This window comes from Callithrix jacchus, chromosome 7 (assembly GCF_049354715.1).
Source record: "Callithrix jacchus isolate 240 chromosome 7, calJac240_pri, whole genome shotgun sequence".
Lineage (NCBI taxonomy): Eukaryota > Metazoa > Chordata > Mammalia > Primates > Cebidae > Callithrix > Callithrix jacchus.
The window spans coordinates 111,999,644-112,024,967 of NC_133508.1; the positions used below are offsets into that span (position 1 = coordinate 111,999,644).

At 37.8% G+C, this 25,324-nt stretch overlaps 1 protein-coding gene across 6 annotated transcripts; it reads left to right on the plus strand.

The window, feature by feature from the left end:
- Positions 1 to 27: 27 nt before the first annotated feature.
- On the plus strand, positions 28 to 23,363 carry TYW3 (tRNA-yW synthesizing protein 3 homolog). 6 transcript variants are annotated; one of them, XM_002750970.7, is made up of 6 exons: positions 28 to 274; positions 3,461 to 3,541; positions 5,668 to 5,766; positions 9,685 to 9,756; positions 11,497 to 11,630; positions 22,893 to 23,363. In XM_002750970.7, the coding sequence occupies exons 1-6, from the start codon at positions 101 to 103 to the stop codon at positions 23,107 to 23,109; spliced, it is 777 nt and encodes a 258-aa protein (XP_002751016.1). In that variant the 5' UTR covers positions 28 to 100; the 3' UTR covers positions 23,110 to 23,363. The 6 variants fall into 6 exon arrangements, with proteins under 6 accessions (XP_002751016.1, XP_008999748.1, XP_008999746.1 ...); XM_009001500.6 differs by having other exon boundaries at positions 28 to 133; XM_078332250.1 differs by lacking the exon at positions 28 to 274 and adding an exon at positions 290 to 387.
- The last annotated feature ends 1,961 nt before the right edge of the window (positions 23,364 to 25,324 follow it).

The window sequence follows — 25,324 nt, forward strand, 5'->3', positions numbered from 1 at the left end:
AAGTTTGAACCTTTCCGGCCACCGCTCGCTTCAATATGGCTGCCTCCAGGGAGAGATGAGTCTACCGTGAAGCTGAGCGCGGACCCTGAGTCCTTCACACATGGATCGCATCGCGGAGTTCAGGAAATGGAAGGTGCAATGTTTAAGCAAAGCGGACCTCAGCCGGAAGGGCAGTGTGGACGAGGATGTGGTAGAGCTTGTGCAGTTTCTGAACATGCGAGATCAATTTTTTACCACCAGCTCCTGCGCTGGCCGCATTCTCCTCCTTGACGGGGTGAGGCTCCTTTGCGCCTGTCCAGCGCCGGCCTTCTAGTGCGAAACTTTAGGAGCCCTGTGTGCCCACCCACTGACCACCCGATCCAGCCTGTCTGTTTGTTCCTCTGCGGGGTAGTCTCTGTTTCTTTATTTGGGAAATTTAGGGGATTAGATCAGTGCTTCTAAAAGTTTAAAGTGGCTATTAATCAGTTAAGGATCTTTTAAAATACAGATACCGATTCTTTAGATGTAGGGTAGGGCCTGATACTGTGCATTTCTAGCAAGTGCCCAAAAGATGTTGAAACTACTGACCTGGGAACTATCTTGTATGGCAAGGGTTAGAAAACTTGATTTTATTTTATGTATACTAAGAAAATGTAAAGACTTTGTAGCCTGTCAAGGTATTGAATGCGGGAATCCGCTCATCAATAGCTCTGGCAAATCATTGTTACTGCTTGAACATCACCAGGGCTTGAACATCACCAGGGTTAAGGAGTTCACTGCCTCCTAGTGAGCCCCTTCATTATTACAACTCTTATTACAACTGGTAGTTTTACGCAGAGATAAGTATGATCGTACATAATTTAGGATGGTTAGACTTACGATTTTTAACTTCATGATGAGTTGGCTGGGGTAGTAAATGCATTTTTAGCTTACATTTTCCACTTATGACAGATTTATTGGGATGTAACCCCATCATAAATCAAGGAGCATCTGTACAAACTATACCTCCTTATTTTTAGGTTCAGTTACCCCAGTCAACAGCAGTCTGAACATATTAAATGGAAATTCCAGAAATAAACAATTAGCAAGTTTTAAATTGCATGCTGTTCTGAGTAGCATGATAAAATCTTGAGCCAACCAGTTCCTTCCAGAATGGGAGGTGAATCATTTCTTTGTCCAGAATATTCCTCTATATACTCCTGCTGCCCTTTAGTTACTTGGTAGCCCTCTGGGTTATCAGATCGGCTGTGGTGGTACATCACAGTGCTTGTGTTCAAGTAACTCTTATTTTACTTACTAATGGCCCCAAAGTAAGAGAGTAATGGCGCTGGCAATTTGGATCTGCCAACAGTAAGTCATAAAGTGCTTCTTTGAAGTAAAATGGTGAAAGTTCTTAAGGAAAGATTTAACGGGGAAAAAAAACCAGCATATGCTGAGGTTGCTAAGATCTACGGAAAGAACAAATCTTCTGTCAGTGAAATTGTGAAGAAAAAGAAATTCGTGCATCTGAGGTTTCAGGCATCCACTAGGGGGTCTTGGGACATCGTCCCTGAGGACAAGGCTGCTTGGGAGTGATACTACTTAAATTAAAAATCACTGGCTATGTGACCTTAGCAAAATTATCTCAACTCTACTCCTTCCTATTCTATGAGCTGAGGATAATAAAGAGTATCTGCTTTATAGGGATTTTGTGTGGATAAAATAGGATAATTTATTGGAAATATTTAGCATTGTGCCTGGCCCATGCCAAGTGCACTGTAAAAGTTGGCTGTACTAATTTTATTCGTAGTATTGTGTTAAGAGCATGGAAGGCAGCATATTATGAGGCTCATTCTTTAGGTCCATTATTGACTGATCATTCATTTGCTAATCTCTCACGTTAGCAGAGCCTCTTCATTTTTATATCACTTCCATTACCTCCAGAGCACTGGCATTCTTGCCCACACACTCTCTCTTGCCTGGTTTTCACAACTCTGTCTCTCCTGGTTTTTGCAGTGGTTCTAACAAGTCACTTAACTACTCTTCTCCAAACCATGTTTGACACCGTTAACAGATTCATGTTTTTAAATTACAACTCTGCTTATCTCTCACCTATGCTATGTTTTATTACACATTTGTTCTACATCAGAACATCCAAATGCTTACTCTAGTATACCTTTCAACCTTATTTTCCATTGCTTTTCTTCATCTTTAGCTAGTTACTGAAACTGAACTATTGTTTTTCATCTTGTATTTACTTGCTTTTGCTCACCTGTTTTGGGTTTTTTTTTTTTTTCTGAAATGTTTTTCCATCTCTGCCCATCTGAGACATGACTCCCAAAACTCCCCTCTCCCACCTGAACACACTCACAAACACATACTACCTACTTGGAAGTAGTGACTGCTTCTGAACTAGTTAGGATTTTCATTTCTCATCTTACACCTTGTATTGTGGGGTTTTTTTGTTTGTTTGTTTTTTTAATCTGCCTTATTTCAGTAAGGATTTGGGGCAACTTACTAATAGGCAGCACAACTAAAAATAAAAAGTGGGAAAATCTGGATAAGTAATATATAGATAAGATGAAGCCAGTGATGGCATTCGTTTCCAGTCCTATCATTAGATCCTGTAAACTTGCCAGAAGTGAGCCATACGTTTGACTCTAAGATTAGAGTAGCCAGCCCAAGATCAAATATATAAGTCACCATCACCAAAGTCATACAATGAATTCAAAATATTTATTTAGGACATGCACAGCAATTCCCAGTTCCAAGGCCAAGACAGCCGCGTCTCCTGTGGACCTATCATATAAATAGTTACTTTGAGTATAGTGATTTCTGTTCATGTGGTTTCCTGCATCCTTTTTCCAGCGTCCTTGATGGGTAGGTTCTGTGTATACCCAAAGTACCTAATAGAACTTTGCAAATAAACATTTGTCCAATTTAAGTTAATATTAAAATGCTTGCCTTTTTGAAACTTTGACCTTTCAGTCTTAGTTCCACCCTTTAGGACTACATCTAAAGTCTAATTCAGAGGTCACAAATTTATGCCTGTAGAGACCAAGGAAGTATTATAAATGTGTGAACAACATAGGTGGCAGTAAAGAATAGTAAGTCTTGTGTGGAATTGGGACAGTGCTGTCCTACAAAAGGAATTAAATTTTTTTTTTCCTTTTTTAAATATTGTGCTAGCCAGATAGCTAGAGTACAAATGATGTGCTGCTGGTGTTATCACTTATACTAATTCCTTTTCTTCTTGCAAAATCATGACCATATTTCACAACATGTTTATTAAGTAGTTTTACCTTTCAAATCATTTTCTACCTCAAGTTATTTGTGCTCATTCTTGTTCTGAGTTAACATTACCCAAAAACATACTGAATTGTTTTAATTAACACTTAAAATCCTGACTTGGGATTATTAGTTTAAGAAAGCCTGCAATATGCTATGCATTATGCTTATTACTTTTATTAATATTATATGATTAACATTATTTTTATTTTAGGGTATAAATGGTTTTGAAGTTCAGAAACAAAACTGTTGCTGGCTACTGGTAACACACAAACCTTGTGTAAAAGATGATGTGGTAAGTTTTAAAAAATAAATTTGGAAATTAACTTTTAAATTCACAATTACTTTAAATATATATGACGAGAATAGAAAATTCAAGGTGATTTGTATGCATAATCATAATGGCTAAAGATTATAAAACCTAGAGAGTTTTCATTACAATGGCTGTTTTTGGGTTGCAGGAGATAAAAGTATGGAAGCATTACTGCTTCTCAACAAAACATATCCTCTTGGACACAGCAGAAAGTTCATGGATATTAGACACATATTAGATCCAAATTTTGAATTTTAATTCTGCCATTCGATAATCCTGTAACCTAGAACAAATTATAGAAAGAGAAGGGGATTAGCACTATCTGTGTGTTACCGGCTTTACTGATATAAATAAATTATACACTGCTTACCTGGATTGCTTTTTGAAAATCTTCATATCTCCGCTGGGTTATTTAGTTTCCTAGGTTAAAGAGTTTAGAGGAATTCATAAGTTTTTATCAGCCAGGCATTTTTCATTCACAGTGAATTAACAAATCCAATTCTGTTTTAATCAAAAAAGATCATTTATTTAACTGGAAAGGACGGATGGAGCTAGAATCAAGTATTGCTAATTCAGATGTTCACATCTTTAGAGTACCCATTCATCTCCCTCTTTGGGCACTGGTTCTCTTTGCAGTATGCCTTTATTCTCTTCTGCTGCAGGTAATCTTCCTTATGGTAGAAATGGTAGCTGCCAGCAACCCCAGTAGAAAAAGACTTCCTTTTCCAACAATTCATGTGTCCATCCCAGAGAAAGACTCAGAGTTGTCCAGCTCAGATGAGTTGCTCTCCCTCTTAGGTCAATTATTTTTGCTAGTCGAATGAAATAATATCTGTGATCAAACATAAGCAAGCACTTGGCACCTCTGGTATTCTAACAGAGTGGTGTGTAACAAGGTCATGATTGACAGCCCCACCAGAATCAATTGGTGTGAGAGAGGGACAATGTTGCCCAGGGATTCTGGGCAGACAATAATAACTGTCTCATATAAATTCTAGCTCAGACATAATATATGTTTCACTGTGCTGCAGGATACACTATAAGATGGATGCAACCAAAGTCAAAAGGCAGATAGGTGCTACCTGGGGAAGAGACTAGTACATGAGTCAAGGTCACTAACAACAAACAACACACATACTAGGCTCAAGTGCTGTAACATTTACTTACAGCAGGAGGAAAGAGACTATACAAAATCTAGCCTTTTACAAGGCATCAGTCCCCATGGCTAGCAGATTGGTTCCACAGCTGATCAGGGCAGAGTGATGGCATATACCTTCCTTTGTGCTGCAGTAGAAGGACCCTGACCCTTGCCCCATAGGGTCTGAAATACAGAAAGCTAGGAACATGCTCAGGGGCTCAGGGGCCATTGGTTCTCATGTAGCTAAGCAGTTCCAAGGAATTTTTTTTTTTTGAGACGGAGTCTTGCCCCATTGCCCAGGCTGGAGTATAATGGCATGATCTTGGCTTGCTGCAACCTCCGTCTCCTGGGTTCAAGTGATTCTCCTGCCTCAGCCTCCCAAGTAACTGGGATTACAGGTGCGTGTCACCATGCCCAGCTAATGCCAAGGGAATTTTATGTGTGCCTGTTACAGAGGGAACAAGAACTTACTGGCTGTGCTCTGAGCTCATTGCATGTGGTACTGTTTGTGAGCTTACTAGTGCTCCTGTTAAACGCTAGTGCTGGGTACAGGATGCTTCTTGGGAACATGGCTTGCAGTGTTTTGTTTGGACCCTTCTCTCACATTACATGTTTCTCTATGTTGATCTAATAAAAAAAATTTAAACACTCCTAATGCAGTTTTTGTATACTACTTTCCCTTATGAAAACTCTGTTATAGAATTAAAGTAGTAGTTTACCTCTTCAAGGTACATTAATAGATGGAAACAATGGTATAGAAGATTTATGGGAGAACTAGAAAGTTTAAGAAAATAAGCAAATAAGTTTTTGGTGAAAAAGAACCAAGAAAGCAGAGGAAAAAGTTATTGCAGAAAAAGTATGCTGAGTGATTCTGAAAATTTCTACGAGAAATTGAAGTTATGTATGGGGTTAAGAGTCACCAAAGGACAGGGCATATACTTGTGTCTGATAGCACTTTTCATTTGTTTAGATTGTAGCTCTGAAGAAAGCAAATGGTGATGCCACTTTGAAATTTGAACCATTTGTTCTACATGTGCAGTGTCGACAATTACAGGATGCACAGATTCTGGTAAAATTTTGTTGTAATTATACTTGAATGTATAGGTATATGGGTAGATGTAATTTTAAACTTTTAACTTTTTATAAATATCAATGAGATTTTATCTTATTAAAGTAGTTATGTATTTATTATTTATCTGTTCAATCTATTTATTTTTAGTATTAGGAAAAAAGAGTACCTAATCATTACTAGGAATATATAAGTCACAAGTTATGGGTCCTTTTTTCTTTCTTAACATTTTTATTTATAAATTTTACTTTAGCGTTCTGTGTTTTGTTTTCATTTGCCAAGTTTTAAGAAAAAATACTGTGGAATTCCATATACAATTAGGTGTTTTAAAGAATATTTCATTTTTCTCATTTAAATGAATATGAGTAAACATCTGTTTAGTCTTCATTCTTCTTTTTATACCTTTTAGATATTTATGTATATAACTAAATTGCATTTTAAGCAACAATAACGTATTGAGTCTCAGTATGTCAAGTACTAGGGGCACAGTGATGAACAAGATTTTAGACTGTCTTGGTTCCTCCCCCAAAGTTAGGAGACAGCAAAAACAAACAAGTGAACAGCCAAATTAAAAAAAAAAAAAAAAAAAAAAAAAAAAAAAAAAAAAAACTGCAAGTTACAAAATGTTCTAGGAAAGGAAAAAACAACCTGGTAATAACAGTCCAAAAAGCAGCTCACTTGAAGACAGTCTTCTCTAAAAAGGTTTGTTTAAGCTAAGACTTAAAGGAACAGAAAGAGTTAGGCATGCAGCAGGGAAATGAACATTCCAGGAAGATGGAAAAGTATATACAACGTTCCAGTGGGTTTAGAGAGTAGAAAGAAGGTGAGAGAAGGAGGCTGGGGCCAGGTCAGGTAAGGCTTTTTTAGACCAGATTAAAGAGCTCAAATTGCTTTCTGAGTTCTCGGAAAAGTTATCAAAGGGACAGTTTTAAGCAAAGAGTGCTTTCTAGGTTTTGGTTCTGAAAAACTCAGGTCTGCTCCAGCGTAGAGAAAGGAGTGCAGAAAGTGAAAAGAGGTGAGGTAGGAGTAGTTTGTGGTGATCTAAGTGTGAAGTGGTGGTGGGTTGGCCAAAGGTGATAGCAGCAAAGAAGGTGAGAAAGGAATCGATTCTAATTATATTTCAGTGTTTGAATCTACAGACTTGTCAGGCTGCCTGGAAAAGGACAGCCTGAGGGAGGAGAAGAAAGAGGAATCAAGGATAGATAACTACTCAGATGTGACTGGAGCCCCTGGCTGTATGGTAGTAGCCTTTATCTAGATGGGAAGTGCTGAAGTTGAAGGAATGGGAATCAAGAATGTGATTCATATATTAAGTGTGAAATGTCTGTAAGACACCTGTTTTTGTCCGCTAGCATTGCCATAACAAAATAGCACAGACTGGATAGCGTAAGCAACAGAAATTTATTTTTCTCACAATTAGGAGGCTGAAAGTGCAGGATCAAGGTACTGGCAGGGATGGTTCCTCCTGAGGCCTTTGCCCTTGGCTTGCAGGCAGCTGCCTTCTCCCTGTATCCTCTCAAGGCCCTTTTTCTGTGTATGCATGCCACTGATGTCTCTTCTACTTCTTGTAAGGACATCAGTCCTATTGGATCAAGGCTCCATCCTTATGACCTTGTTTAACCCGAGTTACCACCTTAAAGGTCCCATCTCTAAATATAGTTACATTGGAGTTTAGTGCATCCGCATATAAATTTTGAAGCCCTGTAGGCACAATTCAGTCCATAACAACACCACCTAAGTGAAAATTTCAAATAGGCATTTGGGTAGAAGTCTGGAAGGCAGGGCAGCCATCTGGAGTAAGGATAAACATTGAGAAGACGCCAATACACAATTATTATTTTAAGCCATGAGCCTAGATAAAATCATCTGTGCAGAAAGTACAAAAGATAAAGGGAAAAGGGCCTGAGAAACACGAGCATTTAGAGATATTCTCCAAAACATGGTGTTTAATCATTCAGTGGCTCGTGGCTTCAGTCTCTGCTCTAACCCTGACCTTTTATCTAACCTTGTTTCAGTCTCATTTTGCCACTCCACATCCCTGATGCGTCTCCAGACTTGAAGTCTCCTGTTTCTACATTCATGTTCTGTTTTCTGTGGTAATCCTGATTGAGCCCAGCCATGCTCTTCTCTGGGCCTAAGCCTCTATGCAAGTCTACCATTTCAGGGAGCTAACTGAGAAATTCACTCGTTCACAGCCTCTTTTTGAGCACATACAGACCGAGTGTCAGGCAATCTGCTAAGTATTAGGGAAAAGTAGAAAAAGACAGGTAAATATCCCTCTCCTAAGGAGCTTACATTTGTATTCTAGGGGACAGAGGCAGACAATAAGTATGCAAATAAACATAATTTCTCACTGTGAGACATGCTATAAAGGAGATGAGGAGAGCACTCCACTAGAGAGTGAGGGGAGAGCTGCGTTTAAAGAGGGTGGTTAACGAAAGCCTTTAAGGTTGCACTGAGCGGAGATTGCGCCATTGTACTCCAGCCTGGGAGACAAGAGTGAAACTCCATCTCAAAAACAAAACAAAAAAGAAGACCTTTTTTAGGCAGTAGCATTGAATAGAAACAGGATGAATGACATGAAACCCACCAGGGAAAGCATAGTCCTGATAGAAGAACAGCAAAAATAAAGAATTTGATGCAGGAAAGGGTTTGGAGTATTCAAAGAACAGAAGGGAAGCCACTCAAGGCTAGAGAAAATAGCAAGAGGGTGGAACAAATAGAACCACATTAGTCATGGTTTAGAGCTTGGATTCTGTCGCTGGCTAGTCTGCAAGAATGGTTTGAAGGGGTGAGAGTGAAAGCAGAGACTAATTGGGAGACTCCTCCAGAAGTTAAGGAGAGAGGTGACAGAGACTTGAAGAAGAGTGGGCAGTGGATGTGGCAAGAGCTGGATGAATTTGAGGTATGTTGTAGAGGTAGTATCAATAGGAATTGGGTATAGGGAAGGAAGAAGTAGAAAGCATCAGGGCTGTCTAGGTTTGGAGCTTGAACAGCTAGATGGCTGATGGTGTCATTTACTGAAATTAGACTGGATGTGAGAAAAATAGATTTATATTAGGGAAAGTCAGTTTCAGGGTAGAGGTCTGAACTGGAAATGGGATTCATCTATATATATATGATATTTAAACCAGGGAATCTCAAAAGGAGAGCATGTACTTAGAGCAAGGTTTCTCAGCCATGACACTATTGGCATTCTAGGTGAAATAATTATTTGTGTGGGGCTGTTCTGTTCAATGGAGAATGTTTGCGCTGCATCCCTGGCCTCTACCCACTATTTGCTGGAGATCCCCCTTCCTCTTCTTTTGAGTTTTGACAACTTAACAACCAAAAATGTCTTCAGACATTGCCAGATGGCCCCTTGGGTTCGAAATGATTCTTGCTTAAGAACTCCTGAGCTAGAGAAAAGAAGGGACCCTTATCCGCTCCTCAGGACTCTCTGACATTTAGAGAGTGATAAAACAACTTACAAAATCACCCCAATCAGATCAGAATTTTTGTGCTTTCTATACTTTTCTCATATCATTTCAACAAAGTTTTTTAAGCAATAGAAGGGATACTGAGAAACATTTTACTCATTTTAAAAAGATTTTATTTATTTTTATACAACATAATTAGAAGAATGATTATTTTTGGTTACATTCTGCTTTATGGAAGCAATCACTAGCCAAATGTCGCTGTTTGTTATTGAAGTCTACTTATACTCTCTCAATGACACTTCCATAGTTTGTATTTCAATATTTTCCCTGATGTTAGGAGTTTGATAAAAATCATTTTTAAGCATAGTCCATATTGGCTAGCCAAAAAAAAAGAAAAAATTGGTTTTAGGGTTATATATGTTTCGGTAGTTTGTGGAGTCAAACAGATAATGTGATTAGCCACAGTATCAAAATTTAACAAGTTTTATTTTCTTAACAGCATTCCGTAGCAATAGATTCTGGTTTCAGGAACTCTGGCATAACAGTGGGAAAGAGAGGAAAAACCATGTTGGTAAGACACATTTTGTCAAAGAACAATTTTTACAGTGTAAAGTGATCCAGAGATTGCATAACCTAATTAGACTCCTGCCTTTAGTGTCTCCTTACTCAAATCTTCTTTCCGTTCTCTTATTCATAAACCTTTAGTGACTTACTCCTTCCTACAGGGCGAAGTTCAGAGTCTAGATTTGCATTTGAGGTCTTATTTTATAATATTCTTTTCCACTTACCTTTAACCTGATTCTTAACTCTGCCCTCCTTATCCTAAGTAGGCAAGGCCCAAAAGCACTGTGACATCATGGAAAGAGTCACAGAGGGAGTTCAAAGTCCCCTGTACTGATCCTGCTGGATCACAGCTCTACCATGTGAACTTGGGCCAGCTTCTCCATTCCTCAGGGTCTGAATTTTCTCAGTAGTATCAGTGGTCCAGCAAACTACTGTCCTAGGGCCACATTCAGCCCACATGGGGCCAGATTCCACTATACTCACTTGATTCATTACTGTCTGAGGTTGCTTTTGTGAGACAATGGCAAAATTTCATAGTTGTACCATACTGTACAGCTTGCAGTGGTTACTGTCTGTCCCTTTAGAGCAGAGTTTTCCAACCTTTTGACTAGATGATCTTAAAAGACTTGCATCCTTTTTGAGTCCTCTGGTCAAGCTAGCCCTTAAATATTTTGCCCTATTGTGATCTGTGGTATTTACAGTTTGGCATGGCTTGTATTGTTTGTTTTTGAACTATTTGAGATTACCCTCCTTCTACCTTCCTATATTCTATTTTCTATCTCTCTTTAACAATAACCTATTTCCCAAATAGCAGTGGATTACAAAAGAGGACACCCATAAAGCATAGCTAAATAGAAAATTAAAAAAAGAAAAAAAACCTCAGGGCCTCCAAATGTTTTCCTGATATTCAAAGTCTTAACCAGACTATTTTGCATCTACCTGTTTATGTTTACCACTCATGTACTTAATGCTCCAGCCGTATTAGTTGTTTTCCAAGAGTTTCATGTTCTTTCATGTCTCTCTGCCCACAGATAAGTTGTTCCTCTGGCCGGAGTTCTCCCCACCTGCTATTTTTTTTGTTGAGACAGTGTTTCTCTCTTGTTGCCCAGGAGGTAGTGCAGTGGCACGATCTTGGCTCAGTGCAACCTCCGCCTCCCGGGTTCAAGTGATTTTCCTGCTTCAGCCTCCCAAGTATTTGGGATTACAGGCCCTTGCCACCATGCCCAGCTAGTTTTTGTATTTTTAGTAGAGATGGGGTTTTACCATGTTGGCAGGGCTGGTCTCAAACTCCTGACCTCAGGTGATCCACCAGCGTCAGCCTCTCTTAATTTTTATGTCTGGTGAAATTGCACTCATTTTTTAAAATCCCAATTCAATTGCTGCTTTTCCCATAAAGCTGAGTCCTTAGACTCAGTTAGTTGCTTCTCTTCAACATTTTCTTGGCATTATGTGTGTGTGTGTATGTGTGTGTGTGTGCATGTCGCGCACACGCGCATGTGTGTTTCTTCCGTCTCTGAAAGACAATGTATAGAATGCCTTTCTTTAGAAATGACTGTAGATGATGGGAAAATTCTGTTTAATCTCCTTTGATTCAACTGTGTTCAGCTAAATTATATCAAAGCACAAACCTAATGCTGTAATGGAACTAAAGTATGTTCAAACACAGCCCAGACTGGGACTTTTCTTTAGTTACTTTCAGTGTCTCTGGTATCTAAGTCTTCATATCTAAATTGTTTTTACCTTATAGGCTGTCCGGAGTACACATGGCTTAGAAGTTCCATTAATTCATAAGGGAAAACTGATGGTGACAGAGGAATATATTGACTTCCTGTTAAATGTGGCAAATCAAAAAATGGAGGAAAACAAGAAAAGAATCGAGAGGTATATTATATTTCCATATCATTCGTACATGCCTAGGTCATCCTTGAAAACATTAATGCATGCCATCTTCAGTTTATAATGCCAACTGCTTATCCATTTGTAGATATTTTTAAAATCTATTTTATTATCATCAGTAATAAAAAAGATGATCAAAGTAATAGATGAGTCAGGCTGCCATGGGCACTAAATGGAGCATAACGGAGAGTCTCTCTGGGGAATGGGTAGGACACATGATCACCAGAAACCAAAAGAAAGGGGAGAAACATAACCATTTAGGAAAGACAGCCCAGCAGCCACAGGAGCTGTAACTGATCAAGTTGAAGGCAGCCAGGGAAGAGGTGCACACTGTCCCTAGATCTATCAGAGAATACCTAGACTCACCTGAGGATAACAGCCTGGTCAAATTTTTTTGTCTGATTAATATTTCACATTTCTGGCTTAGTTTTTTGTCTGATTAATATTTCACATCTCTAGTTTAATACCAAATTCTTGTCATGGATTAGATCTAGAATTGCCATAACTTTCTAAGTAGGAAGGTGCTTTCAGTTCACATCTCCATACTTCTTTTGTTCTTCAGCTTCACCTCCTGGCAAAGGAAACTCTTATATTACTTTCTTTTACAACTTTTTTCTTAACTTTTTTACATATAAAGAATAAAGTTTATATATGAAGTGGTAAATATTATGCTGTCTTTCATATATGAAAGTAATGCCACTGACCTACCATCAGCAAGATGCAGTTTTGAGTTATTCAAGGAGTAATAGCCAATTTGTCATTTATAATTTCCTTTTTTTCTTCTCCCAGCCCTTTTGGCTACCTCGCATTCAGTCAATCACCACCTAAATATCTCTTCAGTCATTCTGTCTCCATCCATACTGCTTCTTTCCTCATTCACGACCATTGCAATAGCCTCGTTCACTGGTCTCATACAGGATGCTTCTTGTATGCCTCTCTGCTAAGCCATTCTTTATCAAATCATGTTTGTAAAGTGCAAAAGATTCCTATTGCTTAACTTGCCTGTTTACATTCTTTAATACTTAGAACTTTTCTTGAAGCAGTTAAGGCCAGAAGTGCTAGTGGTGGCAGTGTAAAAAGGTGAAATGAGGTAGAAATAGGCCACAAAGGCAGAACTGGGTTAAAATCCTGAGTTACTCAATCTGGGTTCTGAGTTACTCAGTCTGGTTCCACAAAATGGCTCAACTTTCTGGACTTCAGTTTTCTTATCTCTAACTTCTGGAAAATGCCTATCTTAAAGAATAATTGCTATATGTATTAGATATGTATAATGACTGCTCTGACTGTGTTATGTTTTGGACTCTCAGGACAAGATAGCCCTTCTCCTTCTTCATTGATTCATAGAGAATAAACTTATAACTATAAAAATACTTGCCATCCAGGCTTTCTCAGCTAGGGTTCCTCATTTGAACCACAGAATTCACAAAATTATTTGAGTGACTATTTTCTGAATTATCTCACGGATTTTATGTAACATGTACCATTTTAGATACATTGGAGAAAAGTTAATTCATTACTTACAATGGATGTCTTAGGGTACTAGAGCTTAATTTGCTAGCCACACGCTGGTTGAGAAAAACTGACCACAAAAATCTGGCCACAGAATGCTCTGAGCAAGTATTCTAACTAAAATAAAATTTTAAATAAGCAGCTTCCTACTCCACCAGACTATAGACTACTATACGTTAAGTATTTACTGGTACCATTCCATAAGTTTACCACTTACTAAGTTGTAATCCAGTGAGACTGTTTGCTAAAACATAGGAGGTAGCAAATCAGTTTTCTCTATTTCCTTATGTGAATTTTAACAAGCTTATAAATATAGCCCAAGATCAACTAACTATACACCTGGTGGAGTTAATTGAGCTACGTTCACCAACTATAAAATCAAATTATGCTTAAATCCATTGACTCAAAAATATGTTTTGAGATTATAATGTGCATGCTGCCATCAAGAGCCATGCTTATTATATAAAATCAGGGAAAAATTAAAGAAGGGTAAAAATGTCTTAAGATACTGATTAGAAAATTACATGTGAATTCAGAAAGTGAGAACAAATTAAGGAGCTCCTTTGGGAACAGCTGTATGTTCAACCAAATGCAGAGAAAGTGTTACTCTTCTGATGTTGAAAAGAGAAAAAATAAATACTGGAGGTGATGAGTTATGCAATCAGACATTCATTAAGTACTAAGATTGGTTTGTCATAGGACCAAAGTTTCACAATTCAAGTATCTATAATAGAATTTCCAAAACTCAAAAAAATCCTAAAGAAACATTTCAGCAGTAAGAAATGTTCTGGAAATGTGAAAATTAAAGAGATAACGTATTTTTAATAGAAAAAGGCCTTGTTCATGAGAAACAATTCCTAAGCCCTCTTCTTAGTGGGAAGAGACTTATTCATTGGGTTCCTGTTGTTTCTAGAGTTGGGCAAGACAAGGCCTTCAAGCAGCAACCTGCTTTATAAACAACTAAGTTGGAGACTAGAGAGACAGGGACTGACACCAGATGGAGGAAGATATTTCATACATAACGATGTAGAGAAATTTGGATAGCTATTGACTAACTACAAGAGGAAGGCTATCTTTGTATTTATTAATAAGCAGTCAGCACATGGGCCAAATGAAACCACCATTTGACTATGAGTAGCATACAATTAGCCATGTTCTTTTCACCCACTGTGTAGTGAGAAAATATTAAATAAAATATACAATAAAGTGGCAGAATATATTGTCATATAATACTGTTGATAAAGCAAATCTGGAAGAAAAGTAATTGAGTTCACTTTCAATCATTAATTTTTTTCTCTTTTTTGTGATAAAACATATGTAATAGGAAATTTACCATTTTAACCTGTGGCATTAAGTACATTGACATTGTCAAGCAACTGTTGCCACATTCCATCTCCAGAACATTTTCATTATCACAAACTAAACCTCTATACCCATTAAACACTAATTCTCCATTCTTCATCCTCCAATCCCCTGGTCACCACTATTCTATTTTCTCTCTCTATGAATTTCTCTATTATAGGTAATTCATCTAAGTGGGATCATTCAATATGTACCCTCTAGTATCTGGTCTGTTTTACTTAGTTAATGCAGGACTCATCCATGCGGTAATGCGTATCAGAATTTTAGTTCTCTTTAAGACAGAGTAATATTCCATTGTATTTATAGACTGTTTTGTTCTTCATTCATCTGTCAATGGTTAGTTGTCTTTCCCTTTTGGCTATTGTAAATAATGCTGCTCTGAACATTATTGCACAAGTATCTGAGTCACTGCTTTCAGTTATGTTGTATATATACTCAGAAGTGGTGTAGTGTAATCAAAGAAAGCTTCATGGAAGAAGTCACTGAGCAGGGCCTAAAGTGCAGGTAGGATTTTGATATGAAGAGCTCTGCAGAAGGGAAAAATAGCAAGATAGGTTAAAAAAAGAACAGCATGAACAAAGAAAAAAGAGATAGTGATATGATTTGGCTTTGTCCCCACCCAAATCTCATCATGAATTCCCATGTGTTGTGAGAGGGAGCTGGTGGGAGGTAACTGAATCATGGGAGCAGGTCTTTCCTGTGCTATTCTTGTGATAATGAACAAGTCTCATAAGATCTGATGGTTTTAAAAATGGGAGTCCCCCTGCACAAGCTGTCTTCACTTGGCTGCTGCCATGTGCGACATGCCTTTCACCATCCACTATGATTGTGAGGCCTCCCAGCCACATGGTATTATCAGTTCATTAAATCTCTTTTCTTTTATAAATTGCCCACTCTCAGGTATGTCTTTATCAGCAGCATAAAAATGAACTAATACACTAAACTGGTACCAGTAGACTGGGGCACTGCTGAAAACATACCCAGAAATGTGGAAGCAACTTTGGAACTGGGTAATAGGCAGAGGTTGGAACAGTTTGGAGGGCTCAGAAGAAGACAGGAAAATGGGGGACAGTTCGGAACTTTCTAGATACTTGATGAATGGCTTCGACAAAAATGCTGATAATGATATGGACGAGGAAATCCAGGCTGAGGTGGTCTCAGATGGAGATGAGGAACTTGTTGGGAACTGGAGCAAAGTGACTCTTGCTGTGTTTTAGCAAAGAGACTGGCAGCATTTTGCCCCTGCCCTAGAGATTTGTGAAACTTTGACCTTGAGAGAGATGATTTAGGGTATCTGGCAGAAGAAATTTCTAAGCAGCAAAGCATTCAAGAGGTGACTTGGGTACTGTTAAAGGCATACAGTTTTATAAAGGAAGCAGAACATAAAAGTTTGGAAAACTTGCAGCCTGACAATGTGATAGAAAAGAAAATCCCGTTTTCTGGGGAGAAATTCAAGCCATCTGCATAAATTTGCATAAGTAACAAGGAGCCTAATGTTAATCACTAAGGCAATGGGGAAGATCTCTCCAGGGTATGTCAGAGGTCTTCACAGCAGCCCCTCCCATCACAGGCCCAGAGGCCTAGGAGAAAAAGTGGTTTTGTGGGCCAGGCCCAGGGTCCCCATACTGTGCGCAGCCTAGGAATTTGGCACCTTGCATCCTTGGTGCCTTTCATCCATGGCTGAAAGGGGCCAACGTAGAGCTTGGCCTGTGACTTCAGAGGGTGCAAGCCCCAAACCTTGGCAGCTTCCATGTGGTGTGAGCCTGTGAGTGCACAGAAGTCAAGAACTGGCATTTGGGACCTCCACCTGGATTTCAGAAGATGTATGGAAACACCTAGATGCCCAGGGAGAAGTTTGCTGCAGGGGCAGGGCCCTAATGGAGAACCTCTGCTAGGACAGTACAGAAAGGAAATGTGGGATCAGAGCCCCCATACAGAGTCCCTACCCAGGCATTGCCTAGTGTGAAAAGAGGGCTATAGACCCCATAATGATAGTTCCACTGACAGCTAGTACCATGCACCTGGAAAAGCCACAGACACTCAACACCAGCCTGTGAAGGCAGCTGGGAGAGAAACTGTACCCTGCAAAGCCACAGGGGCTGAGCTGCCCAAGACCATGAGAACCCACCTCTTGCATCATTGTGATCTGGATGTGAGGCATAAGTCAAAGGAGATCATTTTGAAGCTCTAATATTTCACTGCCCTGCTGGATTTCAGACTTGAATGGGGCCTGTAGCCCATTTGATGTGGCCAATTTCTCCCATTTGGAATGGCTGTATTTACCCAATGCCTGTACCCCCATTGTATTTAGGAAATAACTAATTTGATTTTGATTTTACCAGCTGATAGTTGGAAAGAACTTGCCTTGTCTCAGATGAGACTTTGGACTATGAACTTCTGAGTTCATGCTGAAATGAGTTAAGACTTTGGGGGACTGTTGGGAAAGCATGATTGGTTTTGAGATGTGAGGACATGACATCTGGGAGGAGCCAGTGGAGGAATGATATGGTTTGGCTCTGTCCCTACCCAACTCTAATCTTAAATTCCCATGTGTTATGGGAGGGACCTAGTAGGAGGTAATTGAATCATGGGGACCAGGTATTTCCTATGCTGTTCTCATGATCGTGAATAAGTCTCGTGAGATCTGATGGTTTTAAAAATGAGATTCTCCCTGCACAAGTTCTCTTTTCTTGTCTGCTCCCATGTGAGATATGCCTTTCACCTTCCACCATGATTGTGAGGCCTCCTTAGCCACATAGAACTATAAGTCCATTAAATCTCTTTCTTTTGTAAAATGCCCAGTCTTGGGTATGTCTTTATCAGCAGGGTGAAAATGGACTAATACAGATGGCAATATGTAAGCCATAAACAGGGATCAGTGAATGGTTCAGTTTACCTAGAAGATTAGAGAGTAACAATTTCTGTTACATAACTTTGCTGCTTTTCTTCCTGCTTGTGATATTTCTTAGTTTCATTGTAGGGTTCTCTTCTTCTACCTCTTCATTAAATACTGTTCTCCAAGTTTCTGTCCTTGGCCCATGGCTTCAACTAGTTCTGCTATTTTTCCATATACTGGCAGGTCTTCCAAATCTTTCTAGAGTGTTGAGCCAATATATCCAATAACCGTTTGAACATATCTAATTAAAATTTCTCACCAACTTTTCCTTAATATGTTTCTTATGTTATTCTAACCTCCCTAGCCATTTTCTTGGTTCTGATTCTTACCATCATTTAGCAGTATCATTACAGTTTATGCCTCAGTGAAAAACAGAGATGTGTAATACATTGATTTACAGTTGTTTAATTGCACATCTTTTTTTTCTACTGCAACATGGTCACATTGAAGATAGGGCTCCCTCCGGCCCCCAACTTTACGCACATACACAAACACACTTGAGATATCTCATCCACAACATAACATATATCTAGCTCATAATAGAAGCCCAAGAAATATTTATTCAATTAATTATAAAAGATAAAGGAACTCAAGAGTTAACACATTATATTGAGTTCTGCAAAGGCAAAAACAGTTTCTTGCTCATCATTATATTCTGAGTGTCTGGAATGAGAATAGTGGTTAATAAATGTTCACAAATTTTGTTGACTAGACTTTTTCATAAATAGTGCTACTTTTTTAAGGCATCAAAGCATTAGGATTATTATTCTGGAAGACCTGTGAGATGGCTTAGAGATGGGGTAAGTGCAAGTAGGCTCTTTCTATAGTCTAGGGAAGAAGTAATAGGACCCTGAGTAACAATATGAATGAGAATGAGACTGCAGAATATCAATCAGACATGGCAGCAGATTGGAAATAGGAGTAACACAGCTAAATAACAGATGTCTTAGATTCCTCATAATTGCTAGTCTCGCCTTTTTTTTTTTTTTTTTGGCAGAGATGAGGTCTTGCTACGTTGCTCAGGTTGGCCTTGAAATCCTGGCCTGGCCAGAAGTGATTGTCACCCCTTAGCCTCCCAAAGTTTTGGGATTACAAGCATGAGCCACTGCACATGGTCAAGTCTTATAATTTCTAAAAATGGGTCTAAAACAGCTAAGTAAATAACACACATTTCCCTGTACAGTTGACCCTTGAAGAACATGGGGCTAGGGTCACCACCCCGCTATGCGGTTGAAAAATCTGTATGGCTTTTGTTGTTGTTTTTGAGACAGGGTCTCACTCTGTCACTCAGGCTGGAGTACAGTGTCATGATCTTGACTCACGGCAACCTTTGCCTTCCAGACTCAAGTGATCTTCCACCTCAGCTTCTTGAGTAGCTGGTACTACAGGTGTGTACCACCAAGCCCAGCTAATATTTTGTATTTTTTTGTAGAGATGGGGTTTCGCCATGTTGTCCAGGCTGGTCTCAAACTCCTGGACTCAAGTGATTGCCTGCCTTGGCCTCCCAAAGCGTTGGGATTATAGGCATAAGCCACCACACCTGGCTGACATATGACTTGACTCCCAAGAAACTTAGGTACTGATACACTACTTTTGACTGGAAGCCTTATTTATAACATAAGCAGTTGATTAGTACATGTATTGTATATTATATATATTACATACTGTATTCTTACAGTAAAGTAAGCTAGAGAAAAAATGTTATTAAGAAAATCATAAGGAAGAGAAAATATATTTACTATTGATTAAGTGGAAGTGGATTATCACAAAAACCTTTATCTTTATCGTCTTCACCTTGAGTAGGCTGAGGAAGAGGAGTGGTTGGTCCTCCTGTCTCAGGGATGCCAGAGGTAGAAGAAGTAGAGAAGGTGGAAGGAAAAGCAGTAATATTCAGCGTAGCTTTTTACTGAAAAAAGTCTGCCTGTAAGTGGACCTGCATAGTTCAAAACCATATTATTCAAGGGTCAACAGTATACTTACGACCAAATAAGTAAATAATATAAAGTGAAAACATATGTTTTATTTTTTAATAGTTTTTCATGGGACATCCCCCTTACTCTCATTTTTTTTCCTCCCAATTCCTCTGTTATCACATCATCAGCTTCCATTCATCCTTGCAGTTCAGCCCAGGCATTGGATCTTATGACCAGGAGGATTTTGTGATTGCAGTTGGAGCACTGTGTCCCCAGCGTGCCTCCACTTTCTCTTTTTCATGGCATGGTAAACATGGCTTTACATCTGCAGCTCCTGTTAAACCACAAGCTGCTTGAGAGCACAGACCACAGACCACTTCTGTGCTTCTAGTACCTGGCACTGGGCCTGTCACATATATGTTGTTTTTTAATGGAAATGCTAGAGCTTAATCAGTTAAAATCTAAATACATATTAAAATAGAATTATTTGATATTTGTGAATGATGGAAGCCTAAAAGGAAATCAAATTGTTCCTCAATTTCCTCAATTCTGTGTTTTGTTTGAGAAGTCAAAGAAATACCAGCTTTCTGTTGCAAGTGGTTTTCTAACTGACATTGAAAAACAAGAATTCATTTTCTCAGGCTTGGCCTGAAAACTTACGAAGAGAACTAAGTACAAGTTATCTGAAGACTATTTGCTTTTCTTTCAAGGAGGGAAAAAACACAGTTGCCCCAACTTACTTTTTTTTTTTTTTTTTTTTTAAATACTCAGAGCTCATTGCCTGTGAGCTGAGAAAATTGTACCTTTGAGAATCAGGTTTAAGTGTTACTGTAAAAGGAGAGAACTTCACTTTTGACTTACTGAGGACTATTTCTCAAAGGATTTTTAAAGTTCTCTTAGAAAAGGGAAAGGAAAACTGGTATTTGAAGTTTTTATTCAGGAAAGGATCTTCGTTCCATTTTACCAGTTGTTTTGGTAACCTAAGGATATAGCTTTGAGTTCTCAGGTTCTTTAATGGTTGATTAAAGCAAGGTGTACATTCCTCTGTAATTACTTTTTTTTAAATGTGATCGATGAGACATTTTTCACCAGGTGTTAATTCTCTGTGATCTTTAATAAAGGAGAAATTCGATCTTATCTTTCATTTTCTAGGAAGAAAGTATAATCCAGAAAAAAAAACACTCAGTTACCTAACCCTAAAGTGCTGGGTAGATAAACAAGATGAGGTTGTATAACATGGATAGCATCTTATGATCAGGATAAGCCACACCATCTTGTGGCATGCTCAGATTTATGTTTTAGATAACATTAATTGAGGTCATTCTGAACAGGCGGTGTGGAACACGAGAAGGATACCAATCATGACATCACCTAAGATGGTGACAAGACCTGGAAAGAAAGATCAAATCAAGCATAGAAGTTTTCATCAATGTAAGGAACCAAACAGAGTATTGGTAGATGACTTGAAGAGCAAATGAAGAAATTTGGGAAAATGTTGTTGAGCCGGTTGAATTCTGACCTCATCTCTTAGCTCTGTGGTAGCAGGATATGGAAAGGATAAGCAGTCTCCACTTGGGAGGAATAATGGAAAATGGTGTCTATAGGGGAGCCAGGTTTCAGTAAAGGGTGCATTAAGTGAAAGGATGTTACCATGGAACAAGGTCCAAAAAGTTATGTATGTCATGTTTCTCAGTCTTTTTGAATTCAACTCTATATCCCTTTTTGAGATTATTCATTGATAAAATATTTATTGAGCATCTATTATTTGCCAGGCACAGCACTAGCTATCAAAGTGTACACGGATGAGTGCATAAGTTCTTAAAAATGGACAAGATATGTACTAATCATGTTGTATATATATTAGAGTTATATGAAGTATTTAGGAGTAGGTGGCTATATGGAGTTTTCAAGTTTTACAGGCTTCGCGAGTAGAACTTAGCCTGCTCATTGACTCAAACAAAGATGAAAATTGGTCCAAATAGAGATCTATTCTGTAGATATCAAAAATTTCCTGCCATAGTCTCCTATTATAATAGGACATAAAAGTAAGATGAGATCTCTGCAGTGGCAAGGGGGTTTTCTAACTTTCACGTCATTCTAATTTGGGACCTAGGATAATACATTTATAGTTACCTTTTTTATTCATTGGTTATTCATTCATTATATTACTGAGTATGCCAGCACTCTACTACATGCTAAGAATATAATAGAAGATAGGTAGGTAGGATTCTTGGTCTCATGAAGTCTGTATTCTATAAAAGTAGTCATTTTTGAGAACTAACTCTCTGTTAGGTACTTACATGTATCTGTAATCCTCTGAAAACCCTGCTAGGTACAGGATAATAATATCTGGCTTTATAAATGTGAAAAATCAAGACTGTGGGAAATTAATTGGAATTAGCTGACTTCAGCTTTCCCAAAGGAATGTTGTTGTCAAATACATGCAACACACCATGCTGCCTGCTGCCTTCCAACATATACTGAAGGCTACTGTGTCAAGCAGAGTTTTGTGTTAGGTGTTAACGTAAGGGTAGATAGAAAAGAAACGATTCCTGGTTCTCAGAGAGCTTACAGTTTATCATATCACAAAATCAATACTAAAACGTTAATAGAAAAATGAAGAAAAGAAAAGAACAATTTACACTAAAAAATTCAAATAGCTAATAAATGAGAAACATTCTATTTTACTTACAAAGAAATGAAAGTTAAAATAATGAGATACCATTTTCACCCATCCAGATAGAATGTGTTTTTTGACGGTAATATTCAATGTATAGGTGTAGCGATCTCTCTCTAGTGCTGCTATTAGAAGCATATTTCTTTGAACATCTATTGTGGAAAACAAACAGTATTTATCAAGAGCCTTGTAATGTTTATGCCCTTTAACTATGTGATCGTATTTCTAGGTGTCTGTAGTCAAGAAATGGCTAAAACTCACATCACATCGTTTTCAAAAAGGCTTACCACATTCTTTTTTGTATCAGGGAAAATTTGAATATAAATAAAGTCCAGTCTAGATGACATAATGTTATACTGCCATTCTCAATAAATATTAGATTTGAAAAAACAATGTAAAACTTTTTATGGAATATTCTCACTGTGAAAACTAGGTATATGAATTAATAAATACATTAATTCAGACTTCATTAATAAGCTTAAAAGAAAAATATTGAGAGCAGTTATTTCTAGTTATATAGAGGTGATCTGTATTTGTAACCTCATACATTTTACAAAATGCCTAAAATGAGCGATTACGATTATGCTTTTTGTAATAAGGAAGTACAAATTCCCATTCTTTTTTACCCTCTTCTTTGACCCCTACATTTGGGATGAAAATGGAGGTAGGACAGAGATTAGCAAGAGGTGATTCCCAATTTTGAGGGCTGTTCTTAAAAAACTGAAAGCACATTTATTTCCCTAGAAAAACATATTATTTATTTGATTTATTTTATATTTATAAAGCTAATATGAGACATAGTCAAATTTATATCTTATAAGCTCTTGGTATATTTCATTCATTTCATTTCAGTACACACAGATATAACCATAGTACTTATTTCTTTACAGGTTTTACAACTGCCTACAGCATGCATTGGAAAGGGAAACTATGACTAACTTACATCCCAAGATCAAAGAGAAAAATAACTCATCATATACTTATAAGAAACAAAGAAACCAAGAAAAAGCACGTAGCCAGTGTATTACTAAAGAAAATGTCAAAGAACTTGAAAATGATGATGATGATGTAGGGATCAATATTACCATCTTCCCTGAAGACTACTGAGTTTTAGTTCTGGCATGTCTTGGTTGTAATATTTCTAGTAGGTCTTATAAAGCTCCTCTTTATAAGAGTATTTTAGTTAGTTGAGTGTATCAGCCATTCAGAAAAATAAGATGTAATTTCTCTACATTTTAGAGAAACCTATCTTATAAAAATAGATAGTTTTTAAAAATAGCTTCGTGTGTTTGCTCATTGAATACTGCCTGTTTTAGTCATGTAGAGATTCATTGCAAAAATAAAACTGATTTTTTAATGCCTCTCTCTTTTTATTTCTTTCAATTTCTACTTCTGCAAAACAGGAAAACTAAGTATACCTTTTCAAGAAACCTTAACATCAGAGATGTTTAAATAAAAATCATAGTAACATTTTATTTACTATTAACTTTGAAACCTCCAGCCTTTAAAGGAGGGGTCAAAGTTTGCTTCTGTTGCCATGGAGTCCAGTGAGAAATTTTTCCTCCCTTTGGACCTTGTGGATTAAACAACTGATACCTTTTTGTTCAGGACAAAATATCTGAACCCTCTCTCCCCAGTATTTTTCACAAAGTAGAGCCTGCCACTGACACAGTCTCTGTGAAACACATGGGCATAGTTTTCACTAAGCCTGATCAGAAATGACTACTAAGACCAAGCATCCTAATAGAACAAATTTGCTATGGAAAATTGTGAGGATCAAAAGCCTTTGGTTTGAATTCTAGCTTGTACATGGAAGTTAGAGGTCCTTGAGCAAATCATTTAATTTCCTAGGCTTCTATTTCCTCTTCTGCATAATAGTAATTCTATTGCCTACCTTATAGGAGTGTTGCCACTATCAAGTTTTAAAATGTGAAAGCATTTATTAATAAATCATTATGTATATGCTACTATTTTATGTTTTCAGAATGTACCAAGTCATATAAATATATATTTAAAGAGAAATTATTAAGTAGTCATATAACATAATTATAAAAATACCAGAGTGTCAAAAATTATATAAGGTAGTGAACATTATTTTGGGCATTTCCTAATAATGTTATAGTTTATCTAAGTTAATGTTATAGAAATTAGATTTGCCCCCCATTGGCTTGACTTCTAATAGGTATGAGTTGGTATTCTCATTTTCAAAATAGGTAGAATTCATGGACATCTGTTGTCCTCTAAATAAAATGAGAGATGGTGTCTAGGTAGCTCTGAAGCTATTGTAAGGTTGTTGTTTTTTTTCTTATCATTGTTCTGAACTGCTGTCTTTGGGGCCTATAAAATAAGATGCTGATATTTACTGACCCAATTTCTTGTAGTGTTCCCACAACATTTAGGACATCTTCAAACACAGGTCTTTGTTTCATTGTTTGAGAAACAACTTTCCCTGAGTCCTCAATCTCCTTGCTATTCTGCAGCATGTGGTGCTGTCAAGGGCTTCCTGAATGCTGTCTTCTGAATCACTTCCCTGTTTATGGCAAATCCTTGCTTCTTTTTCCCTCCAATACTTTAACAGTTTTTAACATTTATTGCATCTTGAAAAAAATACAAAAAGGACCCAGAACTCTCCAGGAAGAGACACTAGGTATTCTCTATATATACATACATATATTTATATATAAAAGGTCAGAAGTTTTTCTAATTGTAAACCAAAGGGTAATAACTTTGTAGGCATTACCAGATATCTGTCTTTGGCCTTCGTCTTGCATTTCTTACTTCACCCCAGCCATCACATTAATTCCAGTAGACTTAACCCATCAGACAGTGATTCCCAGCCTTCTTTCCCTGACCTGCCTCCTCAGCTTTGGCTAACTGCTGGATCTCTCCAGTAGATCTGTTATTTGAAAAAATTTTTCTCTCTCGTTAGACTTCTCCCTTCCTGATTCTTTGGCCTTAGAGTGCAGTCCTTGGTTAGGACTTTTTTTTTTTTTTTTTTGTCTGAGCCCACTGACACTTTCTGGTTGCTGGCTTTTTCAGTGCCTATGCAAGGAGGAAAAGCAAGCCAGAACAAAACAGGAAACTTGCCACTTTGTCCTTCAGATCCCCCAAATCCCCATCTCGTCCACTTTCTTCTCTCTACCTGCCAGTGTTTGTTTTATATATAATGTTTAAATAGAAGGAATAGAGAAAGTATGCCTATTCCATTTTCCCAGAATCAGAAGTCTAATTTTAAGTAAGTATTGATAATATATCAAATTGTTGGGGTACATTGTGAGGACACCCTTGCAAAGCCATTCAGATGGCCATGTATTCCTCATAC